Raw genomic sequence first — 18,552 nt, 5'->3', positions numbered from 1 at the left:
TAATACTTTTATGAATAATTTATTACTATAATTGTTTTCTTTTTCTCATGAATGTCCGTTGTGGAGTTCGCATCAATCAACTTTCAAAGTTCTCTACAAAATTAAGATAATTGTTTTATTGACACTTTGCGCAGATTATGATTTGAGAGTATCGGTGTAAGGAATTATTCACTGAAATTTAACCACTGGGTTACGTAAGTTCAAGGGCATGAGTTATAGATATCTACAATTTCTTGAAGTTTCAAATTAGAAATTTAAATCTAAGAATTTTTTAGTTATAGGTGGTCAATGGTTGGGGTCCAATCATATAATGAAATATTTCCACCATTGCCTAACCTCAACAACAGGATGATGATTAGTTTACGGAAAACATGCTCCATTAGGTTTCAAGCATGACATTGACCCAGGTAACGTTCTAGACTCTACATAGATGATAAGTTTGAATACTACAACCTACTTATTAACATAATTAGTGCTATAATTAAGTGGATCAACCCTTCATACATGACAAATTGACAATGATAGGCACCAAGTTGTATGTGACATAATTAACCATGAAAGTAACCTATTTCTAATAGTAGTAACTTTTGAAAGTATATTAATAGGGGATAGTTATGTAATTAACTTATTTCTAATGAAAAAGTGCGACTAACATAAGAAAATATAAAACAGCCATCACTTTCCTTCTTTTCCTTTCTTTTTTTTTTTTTTCTTTTAAGGTTAAGAATATAAGGTTCAATATAAAACAGGCATCACATGTCAAATCTTGAAAGAATGTCTAATAACCACTAAATATTGATGGGGTTCATACTTCATTGTATTAGGGAGTGTGACTTTGATCCTCTGTGGTAATGTCCTCTGCATGTGTCTACAGACAGACATAAACAATTCTAAAATTCGATTAGACCATATTTTAAAATAGAGCGATCCAACAACAATAATGAATTAATGATTGATTTGGATCAGGCCACTAAGATTCGAATCTTGATGGAATTTTATTATGCCAGTGTTCTCCATTTAATGAATGATGATTGTTATTGTATCTAAAGGTGTTTCTCTAACTTATTAAAAAAAAATAAAAATTAATATTTAATTTTAAAAATATAAAAATAAATAATTATGAATATTTAAAATTTATTATAAAAAATAAATTAAACAAAAAATAGATACCAAATTATAAACATCATAAAATTCACTTTAATTAATTCATACATTGAAATTTTAAGATAAGCTCTCTCTTATTTTCAACGAGTCAATGGCACATGAAATATTTTCAACACACATGAAATGAAACTACCACTGTCCAAAATAATAATAATAATAATAATAATAATACACCACGTACTTATCTAATTAGTAATTACACTTCCACATAGATTTCAATGTCAAGTGGTAAAAAACACACTCACATAACAAGCAACTTAAATATATTTACAGTAACATTGACATCATAAGAATTGTGTTAACCAGCTATCTATTGCATCATTAACTTACATAATAAACTTTGAACAAGGATATTTATTATAATTACAAAACTAAATGACAGCTCAATGAAATTTAGACAGCAACCTATGCAGTTATCCCATGTACATAGCCAGGTCCTATTGGCAACCCTTGATCTAAGAGGTTAGTTTTGTGATGTTGCTTAGTTTGGTGCTGGGACCAATATGTTTGTGCTTTTAGGACCCTGTCCAAAAGATCTTGGGGAACAGGCTCTCCCCGTCTTTGCCGAGGGGATATTCCTGCCGTGTGCACCAGTGTTTTCCATTTATCCTGCTCAATCCCAGAAATGCACTCACAATATAAAAGACTTTATATTCACATCCAACAAGGTATTGCTGCTGTGGTTCTTTTTAGATATCGGGTTTGGAAGTTTGCCATTTTTATGTTCTTGACCACCTAATTAAATGTCCGTTTTTTATTCCGACAATTCATAGAAATTAAACTCTTGTTTGCTTATTTATTTATTTCTGACCCATCACTATATTAAATTATTATCACAGATAATCAAGTATTTATAGAACAAATTCAATTTGTTCAAGATAAGTCATACCAAAAGTATCCTGTCTATCATCCTAGAATTCAACTATCTAACCCTTGACAAAGAAGTTCAAACTTCAAAGATGAAGAAGCAAGAAATAAACCTTTTCGAATCAACACAACATAAAAAAGCTAGTGTAGTTGCCGTGCAGAAGAAGTCACAAACAGTTTTTTTTACCTTTAAATCCACATATGTCCGATGGTCCACGTTACCGAAAGCATGACATTTAACATCGCGCCACCTGATTGTAACAAAAAGTATACAAATATATAAGGGATTGTCAGAGGAAATATCTAAACATATACTCATTTAAAAGAAAGAAGCCAGAAAATTCCGTGCACTTTTATTTCATTATTGCAAACAAATAGAATAGGTATTAGGAACTAATTATTTTCTGTTGGCCTTAATTAGTTACTTATCAATGTATATGTGAAGACCCCATTATAATAATTTAACAAACTTAAATCTTACCTTCCAGTTCCCAGTTTCTCAACTGATTGAATCAGTGCCTCCACTTCATCAACTGAAAAAGGCCGACGAATTCGCCGCTGCAAAATCTCAGATGGCTTTGACTTCTGGACCACAGGTATCATAACTTTTTCATCCTTACTCATTTCAGGAAAAGAAATCAGTGGTTTAGAATCTACGGTACTCTTCTCCTTAGCTTTGTTGATTAGAGAAGGTGCTGAATCATGCTCACTTTCAACATGGTTACCTAAACTGGTTACTTGATGATCAATTAACATGTCAGAAATACCTCGAGTCCTCTGATGAGTTACAGCTGGATTGGAAGGATACCTGAATTATCATATTTAAAATTTTAGATGTGAAATTCAACAATAAAATTTTGTAGAACAAAACTATGTATAATAATTACAGAAAACCATGCTAATGATGCTAGATAATATACTTTGTTAGTTATGGATTACCTTATTAGAGAATGCGATGTTGAAGCATGTAGAGGTGGTAGCCTTTGTGAAACATTAGGCTCCAATGTGAAACCCAAAGCATCCAACTGGTTATCATGGGATATTCCAGCTTGAAGTAGAGTTTTACTGTCATCTCTAACTTTCTTTCCTTGAAGAACGACACCAACATGTAATCCACCTCCAAGCACAGTAGTTACTGCATCCATAACTGTCCGCTGCAGCAGAATAAAGTTGTGTGGAAAAAAAATCAGAATGACTTATGTTATGACAAAGCATGTAAATGAAATTTATGATATTACACCTTCAAGGATCCTACGGTAGCAGTTTCTGGAATCTCAATAAAAAGCTCTGGGACTGTAAATGACTTGATCCTAATATTCACTGGTTGAAAGAAAAAAATCTACATGTAAGAACCCCTTTGTAGTCTTATACAAAATCAAATCAGAATGCATAAAGAATCATGTAAGAATCTTCTCATACCAGGATCACCTCTTCTACATCCTAGTGGGGATTCCAAGACTGGTATTCCACAGTCTGCGCAAAAGATTTTGGAATCTATTTAGAAAATATAATCCCAACGTACTTCATTGCTGATAAAAAACAAAAAGCAGTTTGAATAGCAGGAAGACATTTAGATTAAAAGCTTCATGCATCCTTGGAGAGGAATCTTGATTCCTACCACTCTCAGGTGAATAATAAATGTCAGCACTTCTGATAAATCCACTGGAATTTGAAACAGAGCTACAATGAAACTGCTTCCGCTTTTTGAAAGGAATATTCATCTGAGATCTTTGGCGTTTATAGTAGTTCTTCTTACTAGAGTAAGTTGGCTTCAAAGTTTCATCTAAAATTAACATGTTTCCAGTTGAAAATCCAGATTAGTAAACATACAAAGAAGCATGAAAGTTAAAGAAAGAAGAGCTCAGTAATTTCATACCATAAATAATGACTCACCACTGCTAGCAAGTGTATCATTCTTCAACTCCTGAGCAATTTTGCTGTATTTACAACTCAATAATTTCCTTAGTCTTCTACCATGTATACCAGTCACTGGCATAAAGGACTTCGTTTTTGTACAAGGGTGAGTGGACCCAGAAAAGTTTTCGTCATCATCTCTTCTAACTGCTGACACATTGTCACAGCCTTTGGGCAATGAGCTATAGGAAAATATGTCAACATACTTAGACAACTTGGCTTTGCTACCTAAACTGATCCGTGTAGGAGGCTTTTCAGTTGGTGGATCCTCAAAACCACACATCTTAGTCCCAAGATCAATTGAAACCTTCTCAAGCTTATGCAGCTTATCCTTTAGTTTATTAGTTTTACTTTCACCATCTAATTTACAACAATTAACCACTGGATGACCAGAAGAACCTAATATGTCTTTGCTAGTAAAATTTTTCATTTTGTTAGGGCATTTGGCATCCAATAATTTCTCAGAAACTAGCCTTTCTGAGCTACAGGAACTTATTATTACAGAAGCATTGCCTAAATGGACATCAATTTCGTGATTTTGGAGTTCATTCAATGGGCAATTTTGTTTGTTTGTTTGTGAAGAAAAGTGAGGGAAGTGGTTGTTGTCAAAACTTTGTTTGTAAAAAAGCTCATCTTTGAGAGGTTTGTCTGAATCTTGGCACCCTTCAACAAATCCATGCTGATCCTTATCTGTTGATGCATCACTAGGCATGGTTGGATTCCCTTTATCTTGGAAAAAGAATTTACCTGCTAGGGTGGCCAATAAATCAATGGCACACATTTGATCATCTTGGACTCTTCTTTGAAATTTGGTTCTCCTCTAGAAAATATTTTGAAATATAATTATATGGATGGTTTTAATAAATTAAAAGAGAGTATCCCAAATGAGAAGCAGAATATATTTACTCTAGTTGTTCGGGTAGCTCGTGGAACAGCTGGTGCTTCGTAGCCATTAAATCCATAGTCTAACCTCTTCTGCAGCACCATATTTCAGGAACCATGCCAAAATGGATTGATCAAACGCAAGAAACCTGTAATCCAGAAAATATTGATATCATCAAATAAATGCACAATCTTCATATTACTTGACCTCTTTGGCTCTTCATCACACCTCAATACTTAACAGTATACACTCTAAGTCACAAGTAAAGGCTCAGATGTGTTACAGTGTACCAGTTACAAACACTAAATTAAAATAAATAAATAAAAGGTAGGAAGATATCAATATTTACAAACAAAATCGACATCATTTTTCCATTAGCAAGGAATTAGATTCAGCCAAACACCATTTCAAAAAGAATCACTCATAGCTGAAACTTTTAATGCAAGGAAACTCCAATTTAATAATATTCTGAATCCTCTATTTCAAATGAAGCCAACTGATAAAGTTTCACCGGAAGCTGGATCCAATTCCCTTGACGTAAAGGCGAACAAAAAATATATATACATAATACATGTCCATAATCACTCGTTCAAATGTGATAATCACGCGCACAGCACAGAGGATATGGCATAAAAACATATTTAAATGAAATACAAAGTAACTCAAGATTCAACTGTTAAATTCAGCTCAAACTATAAATAAAACAAATACAGCAACTCAGCAAGAGTTTCTGAAAACAATTATGGTGATAAATTATCAACGAACAAGAAAGACAAGTTCACTAGCACAGAAGCAACCGGAATTCAGAATACAATATAGATCACAGATGATACACGATAGATCTCATTGAATAACCAATTCCACTCATCAAATCCAAACAGCTTAAGGCTTAAGCCATTACATTAAGTTCCAGAAAAGAGAGAAAAGATAAAATCATGGAAGCATGAAAACCCTCACTCAGACAACGTGATACACAAGAGTTGAAAAGCACTGAAAACTTAGCGTAAAGAACAAAGAAGTTGATGAAACGGAACACGTGGTCTCACCTCTTGTTACAGTTTGCTGCTCAGAAAAGCGAAATTCCGGCAACGTGTTATGAATTTTAAGGCAAATGTGAGAACGGAGAAGCCAAAGCTAAAAAACATCCATTTCTCTGTAAATTTTCCAGGAAAATTTGTTTGTTTTTTTTTTTAAAAGAAGAATTCAGGAATCAGAAAAACCAAAAACCCTGTCAAAAACCATGGTACACGGAACCTTTACTTAAACCCTCCAAGGTTTTATACCAGTGACCCATGCAACCGGCTCAGTCGGTCATTTTGATCCAGTACACTCATCAAAACATTCAATTATTTTGATGGTTAAAAAAACAGAAATTAATGTCTATAATGTATCAGGTATCAATAGGTGTCAACATGTATTTACTTTTTGTAATTGTAAAAATGGGTAAGTCTATATATGTATTTTACCTAATTGGCCATGGTATAAAAAATCAATTCCAAATTCATATAAAATTTTTTACCCATTTTTACAAAATCATGTAAAATAATTTGGAGGAATAATATAGACAAATATATGTATGTGATTAATTCTTCTGATATTTTATGTTTTTTACATAGTTTAATGAAGCTGAAAATACAAAATGTTTGGATTAGAAAAGAGATAGAAGCATGGTCCTGGATGCAGTGTGGAGAGGGGACCAATGTGAGAGAGAGTGAAAGCATAATAAGCATAAACATGCAAAGCAATCACATTCAATCTCAAACCGTGTAACTATTTTAATTTAATCCAATAATGTGTGGTGAGGTGAGTGCTAACCGCAGGTGTACCTGTTGCTCACTTTTAAATCGTCATCCATTATATTATCGTTATGTTTTCTCCAAATAAATATATATTCTTTGGAAAAACTTGAATCTGCGACTTGTAAGTGAGTATGGAAAGATTATGTCATTTGAAATATAACTGGTTGGTAAATATATATTGTCTTTATCATTATATATTTTTGCAACTTCTATTTTAATGTGGAGAATTTAGTAATTTACACATGGAACATACTATTGAGCTATATATATAACGAACCACATGAACATGTGATGATGAATATTGAATAATAATAAGCCAAGTCCTTTTTGTGACATCTTTGTAGGCATCGTTGCCTAGCTATCTACAACGAACTATGACAAGATCTAAGTTGCCTACTATTTGTTATATAAATTTCATGTTAAGTGAGAAATAATAATCAAGTTTAACCAAATAAAGCTTTTTTTTTTTTTTTTTTTTTTTTGAGAGAGATTGTAGATTTGGCCACTTCGTAATTATAATTGCAAGCCGAAAAGGAATCCGAATCCATTTCTAACCCTAGAAATAAAGCTGGAAAAGCTTTACATTTTTGTCTCTATCTGATGATGATATATTATGTTATTAAGCTAGTTACAGATCTGAGATTCAAAGAATTTATATTTATATACTATACATAAGGAACATACATAACAGACAACACCAACTTATCTTAATCGTATTACAATTGAATAGATCTAACTCAATTCAAAAAACAATTTAAGGGATATCATAAAAGTTTGTGATCTAAAAAAGCACTCGTTGAATTAGTTACATAATTTGGTTACATAATTTCTGTATTATATTTGGTGTAAAATATACAGGATTGAGTTATGTTTTAATATTCTATTCGATTTAAGATAATACATATATAAAATAAGAATATTTATTAAAATATCCTTAGTTATTAAAACAAATATTATTAAAGTTTCGGTTCGACTTCCAGTTTCTGGCTACCAAATACAATCCTGAGTCTTAGTTTTCCAATCTTAGTTTTAATCTTTGAAAACAAACACCACCTAAAGTATGTGATCCATGATGATTAAATTGTTTGTAGCCCGAATAGAGAAATGGTAAAGGTGAAAAGGTTACCAATTGGAATCATCATTGAGCATTATGAATAACTTGTTGAAAAAGTAACCTCCTTTTGAATCCCTCAAGTGGATGTCTCTTTTGCTTATCTCATCAAAAGAATTTAAAGTGCTTTAACTGATTAAGATAGATGATTAATTGACTATCTCATTTAAATAATTCTCTTGAAAACAGCTCAGCTAATTTATAATTATATTGATTCAAATTGAGAATCCTTCAATATCTTGCATGTTTTAGTTTTAATGATAGGAATAGGCCACGAGTGAAAATTATGCTCACAAATTAGGCTGAGTATATACAAGTAATCACAAATAAGGCTCCATTTAAAACACTATATCACAATTAAAACTCTATATCTCAATTAAAATATTAAGTTCAGTTAAGGCAGAACAGAACTTAAGATACAATGTACACAAGCCAACAAGAAAACCAAAATACTCATGATTTCTTCCATGTATCAAGAGGAAGTTACAACAACTTTGGTAGCATCCAAGAACCAAAAGCGATTTGGAACTTGTTCACTCTGTGGACAAGTTACCATATTGCCATGGATTGAATTCAGTTGATTTAACATCAACATTATCAATGCTGCCAGAGTTATCGATAGAAGCCCGGTGTTCGGAATATTTACCATTATACTGGTAGATTTCCAATTCTCCCCATGGAGTTGTTGTCACCTCTTCAGTTAGATCAAACCATCTTGGTGTGAAGTTATGCCCGTTTGCTTCTCGGGTTCTCTTTTCAGCTCGCTGCCTCTCCTCCAAGCTGGAAAAGAACAAAAGCAACATGAATAAAAGAATGGAATTTGCATCTACCTCGGCTCAATAATTTCAATATCTCAACAATAAGCATAGAAGAAAACATAGATCATATTAAACTCTTAAATTAATAATTGTATTGCTTTTGGAATACTTTGCAATGTGTTTGGACATAAGGGTGACAGAAAAAGCAAGAACATAGAGGGTGAGAAACCTGGTTTTCTCTGTTCCAGCTTTCGACAGATCACCCAACTCAAGTGCATATCTATCTGGGCGTAAACGAGAGTCTGATGCCAGCAACTTTTTGGGGGCGGTGTCAAAGCTGTTTATTTTGTGGGCAAAATGTGTGTACTGGAATTTATCATTTGGTGGAACATCAGCAACATGCCAAACCTGCATTAATTAGAGAGGAAATGGCAATGACAATGGTGAAGTATCAGCCTTCTTCATAGCAGCATTGTTATATTTTTAGTACCAGAAACAAGGCCATAAGGATATGTGCATCTCCTCAACAGATATGCATAAATAAGTCATGGTTTATCACGGAAAAGAAAAACCACCTCTTTCATTTCCGTGTTTGGTAGAGGCTCTCCTTCTGGGTCACAAGGTTGGCAACTCAGTGATTCATTCCATTTCCCAGTCATTAATATTTTAGGCTCCTCAGAAGAATTGTAAATATATCCATCAACTTCATAGCGACCAGCACTGCAGCAGATCAGGAAACAGGTAGAGCTAAATCAGGTACATAACAATGGTTGTATGTGCTGACAATAGTAGCTACTTACACAGATGAATGAAGAAATATAGAAGTCATAAATAGATGAAGGAGGAAACAAACTTTACTCAATTATCTTCAAATGATCATATGCATAAATTGTAAGTTAATGGTAGTGAGGGATATGTTTAATTTTTCAAACAGTAGCGAGGGATATGTTACAGACCCAAACCAACCACAGGGTTGAAAGTACAGTACAGCTTTGTCTCCCGTTGTTAAATTTGTCATTATCATTTCCCCGGGTGAATCAACCCAAGTCCGACCAAATATCAAGTTGTTAACCTTTGTAGGTGGAGGCACCAAATCTAAGACAACACCATCTCTCTTGAGGGTCACTCGTGTTCTGCAAACAATAATCCACAAAACTAGTTCCTTCTTAAACAACAAACGACAACATAACAAAGTACCAACAAATTAAATCTCATGATGATTACCTTCCAACAGGATAAACATCAACAGAATTTCCCAAAAACTTTGTTTTTAACTTTGAAGTCACATCATATGCAAAATGGTCATTCTCAGCATGCCCAGCACTCATTGGGGGATGATGACTCACCTGAAATTTAAATTAAAGAACTTATATATACCAAAAGAGAAAAAAAGACATTAACAATATCCTTAATATTCATTCATTTTGACATCAAACAGGAGTGGTTAAACTTCTTGCAAATGCTGTCATACAAAACATATTTTGAGAGAGAGTGATGTACAACAATCTGAATTAGAGAGCTCCGATGAGAATCCCATATTGGATGGATACCTGTTCTGCAAGAAATGTAATTCCACCATGGTTAGCCAATTCATAAGTCTCTCCAAGGATTGGATTGAAAGGCTTCCATGTTCGCTGGTACGCAAAGTACACAGATATAGCCCATGATGCTGACATGATTACATGTATCACAAGAGTGAAGTGTAATTAGAGATAGGATCATAGTTATTCTAATACAAGAAGAAGAACAAATTGAATTGGAAGTCAGTCATGCAAATAATTGAGTACAAGTAGTTTGAAATTTTGAATGCTTCAAATGTCTCTTCTATGCCACTGATTCCTTTCTAATACTATATCTCTAAGTTCGAAAAGGGGTACATGAAAAAGAGGAATAGAAGGGGAATAAGAACTTACATGCATATACCAACCGCATGTATGGATCCTCTGATTCATCAGCCCGATCCAACAAGTAGGAGTACTCCATCAACTAGGTCGTGCGATATAAAAACCCAATCAATTGGCATTACAAAATACATAAATAATAATAACCAACATCTCCTAGTTATCAGACCTCTGCCATTTTCTGAAGCATAGTCATTGGCTCAAAGATAATAACTGGTAGTGTCACCATTGATGTTACATCTGCGCCAATATATTTCTGCATCATCTTCCAATAACTATCTCTATCCTATAAATTCACAAGCCAAAGAGAGGGAACATGAATAATAATGTTCAGACAACAAGCACACAAACAATTTACCTTAGGTAAAGGGTAACTGCCAAAAGGATTTTAAACGCCTGAACAAGGGGTCAGAAAATAACTTAAATATCTTTCTAAAAAGAAAAAGGAAATAAACACCTCCTGCTTCCATCTTCCCCTCTGAGCTTCTTCCTCTGCATCTTCTTTACCTCCCTCTGGATTTATGACTTCTACACCTTCATATCCCAAAAGTCTAGAACCAAAGGTAAATCATATAAATAGGCTTAGGAGTTAGGAAATTGACACACATATAGGATTATATCACAGATGGAACTTCATCTGACTTATCTTTGACTATTTATACTACATAATTCATAATCCATCATAATGATGCACAAAAATTCTTCAAAGCAGCATACAGTAGTTTATCTGGTATGGAGCTAAGAGCTACAAAGCACAGAGAGTGAATTCAGCCAAGTTTCTTTCACCTAGCCGTTTTAATCATGTAAGAACCATGTGGCAAAGTAAGTCAAAACAAATAAAATCTCATGCTTTTAGTTGAAAAAGTGAATTCTTTATCCTATTAGAACACTTATGTACTACCAACTATATGAAGCATTGCAGCAATACTAATACGGGAACCTAAATAGTTCAAATCACATGAACAATCCTAGCATGTGCGTATGCAGAAATCTGGTAAGCATAAGAGAATTAAGCGATGCAATTAAGTGAGTAAAGTCTATAGCTTTGAGGAGTATTGAAGGAATGAGTGATGATGGAAGTACCCATTGACGGATCGGTGCATAGCGTTGCTGAAAACGGAGAAGCTAGAAGATACGGAGGCAAAAAAGCCCTTGCTTTCGTTCTTCTTCGGGCTACCCATTTCTCACTAAAACCCTAACCCTAGTTCGGAAAGAAAGATGAATTGGAAGAAATGGGTCCTTCTTCCGAGCTGAAGTGAAATCAAAGTGAAACAGTGGATGGAGATCAGAAACAGAAAGAGTCATATATGGATACTATATATAAATTTAAATTTAATGATCGGAATTTTGGAATTCAAACGAATAGTAAATTTTTTAAAAGTAAAATTGAATTCAATCCTGAACTAGACCATACTTTAGAAATTTAGAAAAATTACCTTTTTACTTCAAAAGATTTAACTTATTCAATGATACTAAAAAGTAAAAGATTTTAAATTTCCTTTTTCAGTAAAATTTAGTAGAGAAGTTAGTTTTTTTTAGAAATATTTTTAGCAAAATTTAAATTCAAATTTAAATATTATATACTTGTTATTAGGGTTCATAGATTTAAAAAATAAATAATAAATAATAAACGAATTTATGATAAAGAAATATTTGGTGTCTGTTGTCACTGAGAATACAACGCAGCCAGCAGAAGCAAGTGGGTAGTTTAATGGTTTGGTGCCATTGAATCAGATCAAATTCCAAACTTTTTCAATTTTTAAATTCTTCCACCCTCACTCACGTTCTTTTCTGTTTTTCTTGTATTCCAAAACCCTAACCTTCTGTCACCTTCTTCTCTTTTTGTGCTTCCTTCCATTCCAATTACTAAACCTAATCATTGGCCCTTGGATTCGCAATTTCGGTTCAAAAACCCGAACTTTACACGAATTAGCTGATACGCACTACTCAGTTGCTCCTAATTTTAATTCCAATCGGTGAAAATTGTTAATTTCTCACTATGAAGGAAGGTAAATCCGCTAAGCTGAATCATCAACAGCAGCACCAGAATGGTCACCTTTCACCTTCTAAATTCGCTAAATTGTTTGATCCGGAAGCTTCATGGGACAAGGTTTGTACTTCAATTCGTTCATTGACGATCTTTTGTATTTGTTGGTTTTGCTTTCTTTCCCCCTTTCAGCTTGTGTAGATCCATTCCTAGTCCCAGTTTAGATTTTTCCATGTAATTGGCTTAAAATAAAGGACTATTTTTGTATATAGTAAAGTGAAATAATTTACCTACTGAAAAATTGGTCTAAACAAGGATAATATGTTCACACATTATTTAACAATTAATAGAGTCCTTGGTTAACAACCATATTGAATCTTCTTTTATCATACTCTTTTATGTAGTTGAGTTGATCTCATCATGTTAACAGCATGTTTTGTTTTCTGTAGGATCAATTGGGAGACGTGTTGCACTGGATTAGACAAGTCATTGGCCTTGTATGTGGATTAATTTGGGGTGCCATACCTTTGGTTGGAGGAATATGGTTTATCCTGTAAGTTTTTTCCTCCCTCCATTTGTGTGTCCATCTTGTATTTACCATTGAATTTGTATATTCAGTTGCGATATTGTATAAGTGAATTCATGAATTGTGATTGCTCTGTGCCTGCCAATGCATAAATCTTGAAACATCTTATCTGAAAAAAAAAACATACTACTGACAAAATTTTATTGAGAATGTATGATCATGATTATATAGTTTAGGATTAAGTTCAATCTCCAACATTTACATGACAAGGAAGTACATACTGGAGAAAAGGAGATATGAGCGGATGAGATTCTACCATTGATTAATTGATTATGGAGAACATTGAAAGTGAATAACCTTGTAGAGTTGAGACTAGTCTAGGGCACAAGAGATTTTGACCTATTAAAACATCAAAAGTTATTGAGATTTGCATAAATTAAGCTCAATGATGGATCATGGATGCTATTCATATTGATATGTGGCTGTTACTCTAAATAAGAAGATGGCCACTTGGGAAATTGCCCATGTTTATTGTTCACAGCAGCAGCAAGATAAAGTCTATAAATAAGGAGGTTGCTGCTTAGAAAATAGTTGCCCTGTTGTTGATGTTATATCAATACTTTGTTTTCATTTTATGAATTCAATGTACTATTAATTGCAAATTTTCTATTATACTTTTAACATATAAAAGAATTAAAACATCGTTATCTGATTCATGGAGCCATTCCTTCCCATCTAGTGTAACAAGGTTTAGTATATGTTAACTCCTAGAAAAAATCTAGTATTCTGTTGAAATAAATTCAATAATGAGGCAAGATACAAAGATCTTCAAGCTTTTGCAGCCGAAATCATCATTGATATTTTATACAATCATGTATAATATATTATATGCTCATGTAGCAGAAGATTTGATGACTTTTTTAAACTTACTTATGTGAAAGTTTACAGGCTTGATTCTGACAATGTTATATGACTGAATTAAATTATCTTTCGTTTCAGTTATTTCTAAGGCTTGATTTATATTATTAAATCTATCATTGCACTTTTATGTGACTTACAGTATGATGTGATCTTCCGATTAACACTATTTACAAAAAAATGTATTTTATGTTGATGCTATGTTTTCATTTTGTTGCAGTTTCTTAGTGTTGTCAACTTCGTTCATATATGGCTATTATGCAATAATATTGAAGGTTGATGAGGAAGAGTTTGGTGGCCATGGAGCCCTCCTCCAAGAGGGGCTTTTTGCATCTACAACCCTTTTCCTGGTAATTTACTATGTCTGTCATTGTTCTGTCAAGAGTAACAAAATTATACTTAACAAAAAGAAGAGAGATCTTTTACAGTTCGGTAATGTATAATCTGACTTCGCATTTAACATTTGTGCAGCTTTCCTGGACTTTAGTTTACAGTTTGGCACACTTCTGATGGTTTGGGCATTGGAATATTTGCAAATATCTCCAACACGGCTAAGAGATTTACTTGATTACATGACTGCCGGTAGTTGCACACAAAAATGAGGAAGATCTTTTGTATTGCAGTTATTTGCTTTACTTGAGTGTAGAATGTTACTGATTTTTGCAGATTATGAACATTAGCTTCTGCTTTCCATGGTGAATAGCTGTTTCTTCTATTAATTTATAATGACACCTCTTGTTGCAGCGAATTTTGGATTGCAGAACACAAAACTGTGTTTGTTGAACTGTGAAATAAGTTACTTACCACGAAATTCTGAAGGACCATTTATCCTTGGTGTAGCATTAGCATTAGTGGAGAGGTTTTTTTTTTTTTTTCAATCCAAGTTTTCCAGTTTTTCAATTTTGGAAAGGAATGAAGATATAAGTTCAAAATAATAGCAGTAATGTTTAATCCTAGCAAGCCATGTACTTATTCCTCTGAGATAAGTTTGTATGACATAGATCATCTCATCATTAAGGTGTAAAATCTTGCTATGGCCTGGCATAACCCTTTTTTAAGGTTAAAAAATGACTTAATAAGTACTATAGGCTAATTGGTTGCACTTAGCCTAAATGAACTCTCACTAAAACGTTCATTTTGTTTGTAAAACAAATTTCATAGATTACTCTTGTTCCAATTTGAGGGGTTTATTACTTTCTATTTTCATGAACTATTTTTACATAAAGGTTTAGTTGACTTCACGTGAAGTTAATAACTAAAACCCGTTAGATGATTTGACTGATTTGACTAAATTTTCATCTAACAGTTCTCGGCTATCAACTTCACGTGAAATCGACTGCACTTGAGTTTTCAACTTACATAAATCTCGTACCAACCAGCAGGTAACCGTTTTGTGATCAATTATAATGACCAATTTGATCAGAAATTTTGGTGGTTGCAAACTAATTAGGTATTTTAAAATTGTTGGAGAACACTTCGTCTTTTGGATAAATAACGAAATAATTAGATACTGAAAAGGATATTTATTCTTTGTTTTATCTATTTTCTGTTTTGCTTTAAGGCGTACTCGAAATAAAATCAGGTAGATGGATACAAATGGTAAGAATTATAAATTTACAGAACCAATAAAAATTATAACCAGCAATTGGCAGCCAGAATCACAAATAAACCCATGATTTTAACAAATAAAGTAGGCATCTAACCCAGCCTCATGAAATTCATTAGATCACAAGAGTTCGTACGAAACAAAGAAAATAGAGATCAACCTGTATAAATAGGACTTCAGTTCCTGACTTCCTGCTGTAAATTATTGTCTCAGAATTCAATATTCCTCTAATTCTCTGATATCATAATATCCAGAAGAAAAAGAAAAGAAAAGGAAATTCAATTTTGAAATCTTGCATATAACACTAACACAACCAAAACAAAGAATTAGTTGTCCATCCACTAACATGTCAGCTTCCTTGTCAAAAAAGTAAAAGATGATATTTCAGGCAAAACTTGTTCTAGCCTAAAACTAAATATAGGAAACAAATTGGTTGTAATCTGATCCTTTCTATACACAATCATTGATAAAAAATGATAGCCTGGTGCACAAACATCCCGCGTTAACGCAAGGTCCGGGTAAGGACTACACCCAATGGGTGTGATGTACACAACCTAACCTGATAATTACATCAATGGCCGTTTCCACAGCTTGAACCCGGTGACCTTGAGGTTATATGGAAACAACTCGATCGTTGCTCCAAGACTCCCCTTTCACAATCATTGAACAAAGAAACTCAAAAATGGTGGAAAAAAGATCATGAGTTGCTTCTGCTATCGAAATCTTCCTCTTGCTGAGACAAGGTAAATCCGCCCATAAACCCATTTTCTGCCTAATCTTGAGACTGATGATGGCTGCAAAAGGATGACGTCAAGTTAAGTGCAGCATCATATTTTGGAGGGTGCAGTCTAGTTTTATGAATTGCATTTTGGAGGAGTGAAAAACAATCTAAACATTGCTAGTTTACTACCTCTACTTTTGTGCGGAATTCTAAGATACTTCCACACACATGACAATTTGCTCTATGTGGTGAGTCGATATTCCTGTCCATTCTCACAAATGCAAATACCTGAAGGAAAATGAATTAACTCAGTGTGGATGAGTTTGGTGAGTGCCTCTAGCCGGATAGAATTTAGAAACATAATAAATCAAGAAAATTTCACATAAGGAATTACCTCTTCTCCACAATTTGGACATGCACCTTTCAATGCCACCAAATCATTCACCCACAGGCCCTGAAGCACCTTAACTGTGAGAAAGGGTGGTTAGAACTTAGTAATATACAAATACATACAGTGACAACACAACATCTGAATGAATATTTTTCTCTGTTTAAAATAATAATAAGAATAAGAATAATTTAAAAAGATAAAAGGAATTAGATCAATTGAACTAAACAGAAGAGCTTGTTATTTTACACAATTTTCAGCATGCAAATTTGAAGATTAAGACTTTAAATGAAGAACAGAAAATAGAAATTAACAAAATCATTTCACCTGAAGCCGAAACAATTGGGTATCCAATTACAAAACATAGCACGATGAATATGTTATTCACCATGGTTAGTTCTAGACCAGATGGTTGGCTATCAAGTGATAATCCCGAACCGAATGCATTCTGATAAGTCATGCCAACAGTGTATAATGTCGGCCCAAGGCATACTAAACTGCCGAATGCAAGGAACATGGTCCATGTGCTTGCCAATGCAAAAACCATAGACAGATCTTCCTGCCCTACAACCACACGTATCAATATTCTAGTGAAGAAAAGCCAGGAAAAAAAGGCAGATAGAGGACAAGGCTATCAAACTCTCAAGCTGACTCGTAAGCGTTTAAGAGTATACAAGTTGAGTTCTCCTATTCACGTTTACATAAGCTCTACAAGCTTAGCCGAACTATTGGGGAAAACGCTTGTGAACATTCTAACTACACAACTATCTTGATATACCACTAATTATGTATCAGCTACAAGCAGTCGATAGAAACACATCATATCACACACAACACGAACTTTCTGAAACACAATGAGCAAAAAAGTGGAAATCACCAACTCTATATGGGGGTTGGGGGGAAATTACCTCTGCATCAGCATATGCTGATTGCCTCCTGATGCTGCATCGAGGATACTTGATAACCGATTTTGAACGATACCATCTCAGCTTTAACTGTTTCCAACATTGATTTCAGTTAAGGATGTTCATATTCTATACAAAAAGAACTTTGTAATTAGTAGTTTAGGAAGCTACCTCCACTCTATCAAACATGTCATCAACTATCAAAGGTTCGCCACTATAATAAGCATCCCGTGCCTATTGAGAAAAGTGGAAGAGTGAATGTCAAAATTGTTTACTTATCACCTATAAATATTGAACCTGCTCCCTTCTATCTAGGGTTGGAAATAGCATAATAATAATTAAAAGAGAAAACAGATCAACAGATGTTAAAAAACGAAACTTTCAAACAAAAAACTGAATTTTAGACAACACGCACTAGGAAATAGAAGAGGATTAGTGTTACTTGAGAATAGAGAGCTTCGAGGGTTTCTTGGTTGGCGGTTTCGAGAGGACCAACGAAGATGCAGGAAGGAGCGGCGGGGCGGTGGTCGGAGGTGGCGGAGACACGGTGGATCTTGGAGGAGATCCTGAGGGAGAAGGCGCGGTGGTAGTTGTAGTTCCATGGTTGAAGGTCTAAGAGCGTGGTTGTACTCGCCATATGCTTTGATTTGATTTGGAGAAATTGATTTTACCACAAAAACATAAAGAGAATATGAATGGCCACCATTTTCCCCTCTACATTTTGCCGCCTTAATATCTCTCTTTCATGGTTCCTATTTCTTTGGACTCAATTAACTATACCTTAGCTTCTCATGTTACATTATATATTATTATTAATCTATGATTTTATAAATTAAATATATATGTATATAATAAATATGACATATTTTAATTAGGATAAGGTATAATTTTTTGAACCCGAAATCTCTACGTGAGAATGAAGAGATTATATCATTTAAGCTATAATTTATTAGTCTTTTTATATTCACCTAAGAGATATAATTTTTTATCTTTTAAGTTTACTACAAATTTTAAAAATATCTTTAGATTTTATTTTATTTAATTTTATTCTAAAATTTTTTAATTTGCATTAAATATATTTATAACGACTACTTTTTTAAAAAA

The 18,552-nt window shown here is 33.6% G+C and overlaps 4 protein-coding genes across 4 annotated transcripts; 1 reads left to right on the top strand and 3 right to left on the bottom strand.

Moving 5' to 3' along the window:
* Nucleotides 1-1,313: 1,313 nt before the first annotated feature.
* LOC130966464 (telomere repeat-binding protein 2-like) lies at nucleotides 1,314-6,072 on the bottom strand. The gene is made up of 10 exons (XM_057891276.1): nucleotides 5,875-6,072; nucleotides 4,852-4,976; nucleotides 3,925-4,765; nucleotides 3,650-3,814; nucleotides 3,451-3,504; nucleotides 3,272-3,351; nucleotides 2,971-3,185; nucleotides 2,513-2,839; nucleotides 2,219-2,282; nucleotides 1,314-1,773 (listed from the first exon to the last, which is right to left on the bottom strand). Exons 2-10 carry the CDS (start codon nucleotides 4,930-4,932, stop codon nucleotides 1,570-1,572), a joined length of 2,031 nt encoding a protein of 676 aa, XP_057747259.1. The 5' UTR covers nucleotides 4,933-4,976; nucleotides 5,875-6,072; the 3' UTR covers nucleotides 1,314-1,569.
* A 2,017-nt stretch (nucleotides 6,073-8,089) lies between these two features.
* Nucleotides 8,090-11,729, bottom strand: LOC130970289 (oxysterol-binding protein-related protein 3C). Its single transcript, XM_057896326.1, has 10 exons — nucleotides 11,481-11,729; nucleotides 10,855-10,948; nucleotides 10,567-10,683; nucleotides 10,410-10,482; nucleotides 10,047-10,165; nucleotides 9,721-9,842; nucleotides 9,453-9,629; nucleotides 9,072-9,216; nucleotides 8,726-8,904; nucleotides 8,090-8,518 (listed from the first exon to the last, which is right to left on the bottom strand). The coding sequence occupies exons 1-10, from the start codon at nucleotides 11,576-11,578 to the stop codon at nucleotides 8,272-8,274; spliced, it is 1,371 nt and encodes a 456-aa protein (XP_057752309.1). The 5' UTR covers nucleotides 11,579-11,729; the 3' UTR covers nucleotides 8,090-8,271.
* A 313-nt stretch (nucleotides 11,730-12,042) lies between these two features.
* On the top strand, nucleotides 12,043-14,493 carry LOC130968420 (uncharacterized). The gene is made up of 4 exons (XM_057893680.1): nucleotides 12,043-12,507; nucleotides 12,834-12,937; nucleotides 14,049-14,178; nucleotides 14,300-14,493. The coding sequence occupies exons 1-4, from the start codon at nucleotides 12,397-12,399 to the stop codon at nucleotides 14,336-14,338; spliced, it is 384 nt and encodes a 127-aa protein (XP_057749663.1). The 5' UTR covers nucleotides 12,043-12,396; the 3' UTR covers nucleotides 14,339-14,493.
* A 1,142-nt stretch (nucleotides 14,494-15,635) lies between these two features.
* LOC130968419 (PGR5-like protein 1A, chloroplastic) lies at nucleotides 15,636-18,200 on the bottom strand. The gene is made up of 7 exons (XM_057893679.1): nucleotides 17,891-18,200; nucleotides 17,620-17,682; nucleotides 17,452-17,538; nucleotides 16,871-17,102; nucleotides 16,550-16,623; nucleotides 16,345-16,443; nucleotides 15,636-16,228 (listed from the first exon to the last, which is right to left on the bottom strand). The coding sequence occupies exons 1-7, from the start codon at nucleotides 18,083-18,085 to the stop codon at nucleotides 16,148-16,150; spliced, it is 831 nt and encodes a 276-aa protein (XP_057749662.1). The 5' UTR covers nucleotides 18,086-18,200; the 3' UTR covers nucleotides 15,636-16,147.
* Between the last annotated feature and the right edge of the window lie 352 nt (nucleotides 18,201-18,552).

The sequence above is a fragment of the Arachis stenosperma genome, chromosome 3 (genome assembly GCF_014773155.1).
Source record: "Arachis stenosperma cultivar V10309 chromosome 3, arast.V10309.gnm1.PFL2, whole genome shotgun sequence".
In the NCBI taxonomy this organism is placed as follows: Eukaryota; Viridiplantae; Streptophyta; class Magnoliopsida; order Fabales; family Fabaceae; genus Arachis; species Arachis stenosperma.
This window is presented reverse-complemented; position numbering and strand designations above follow the sequence as displayed.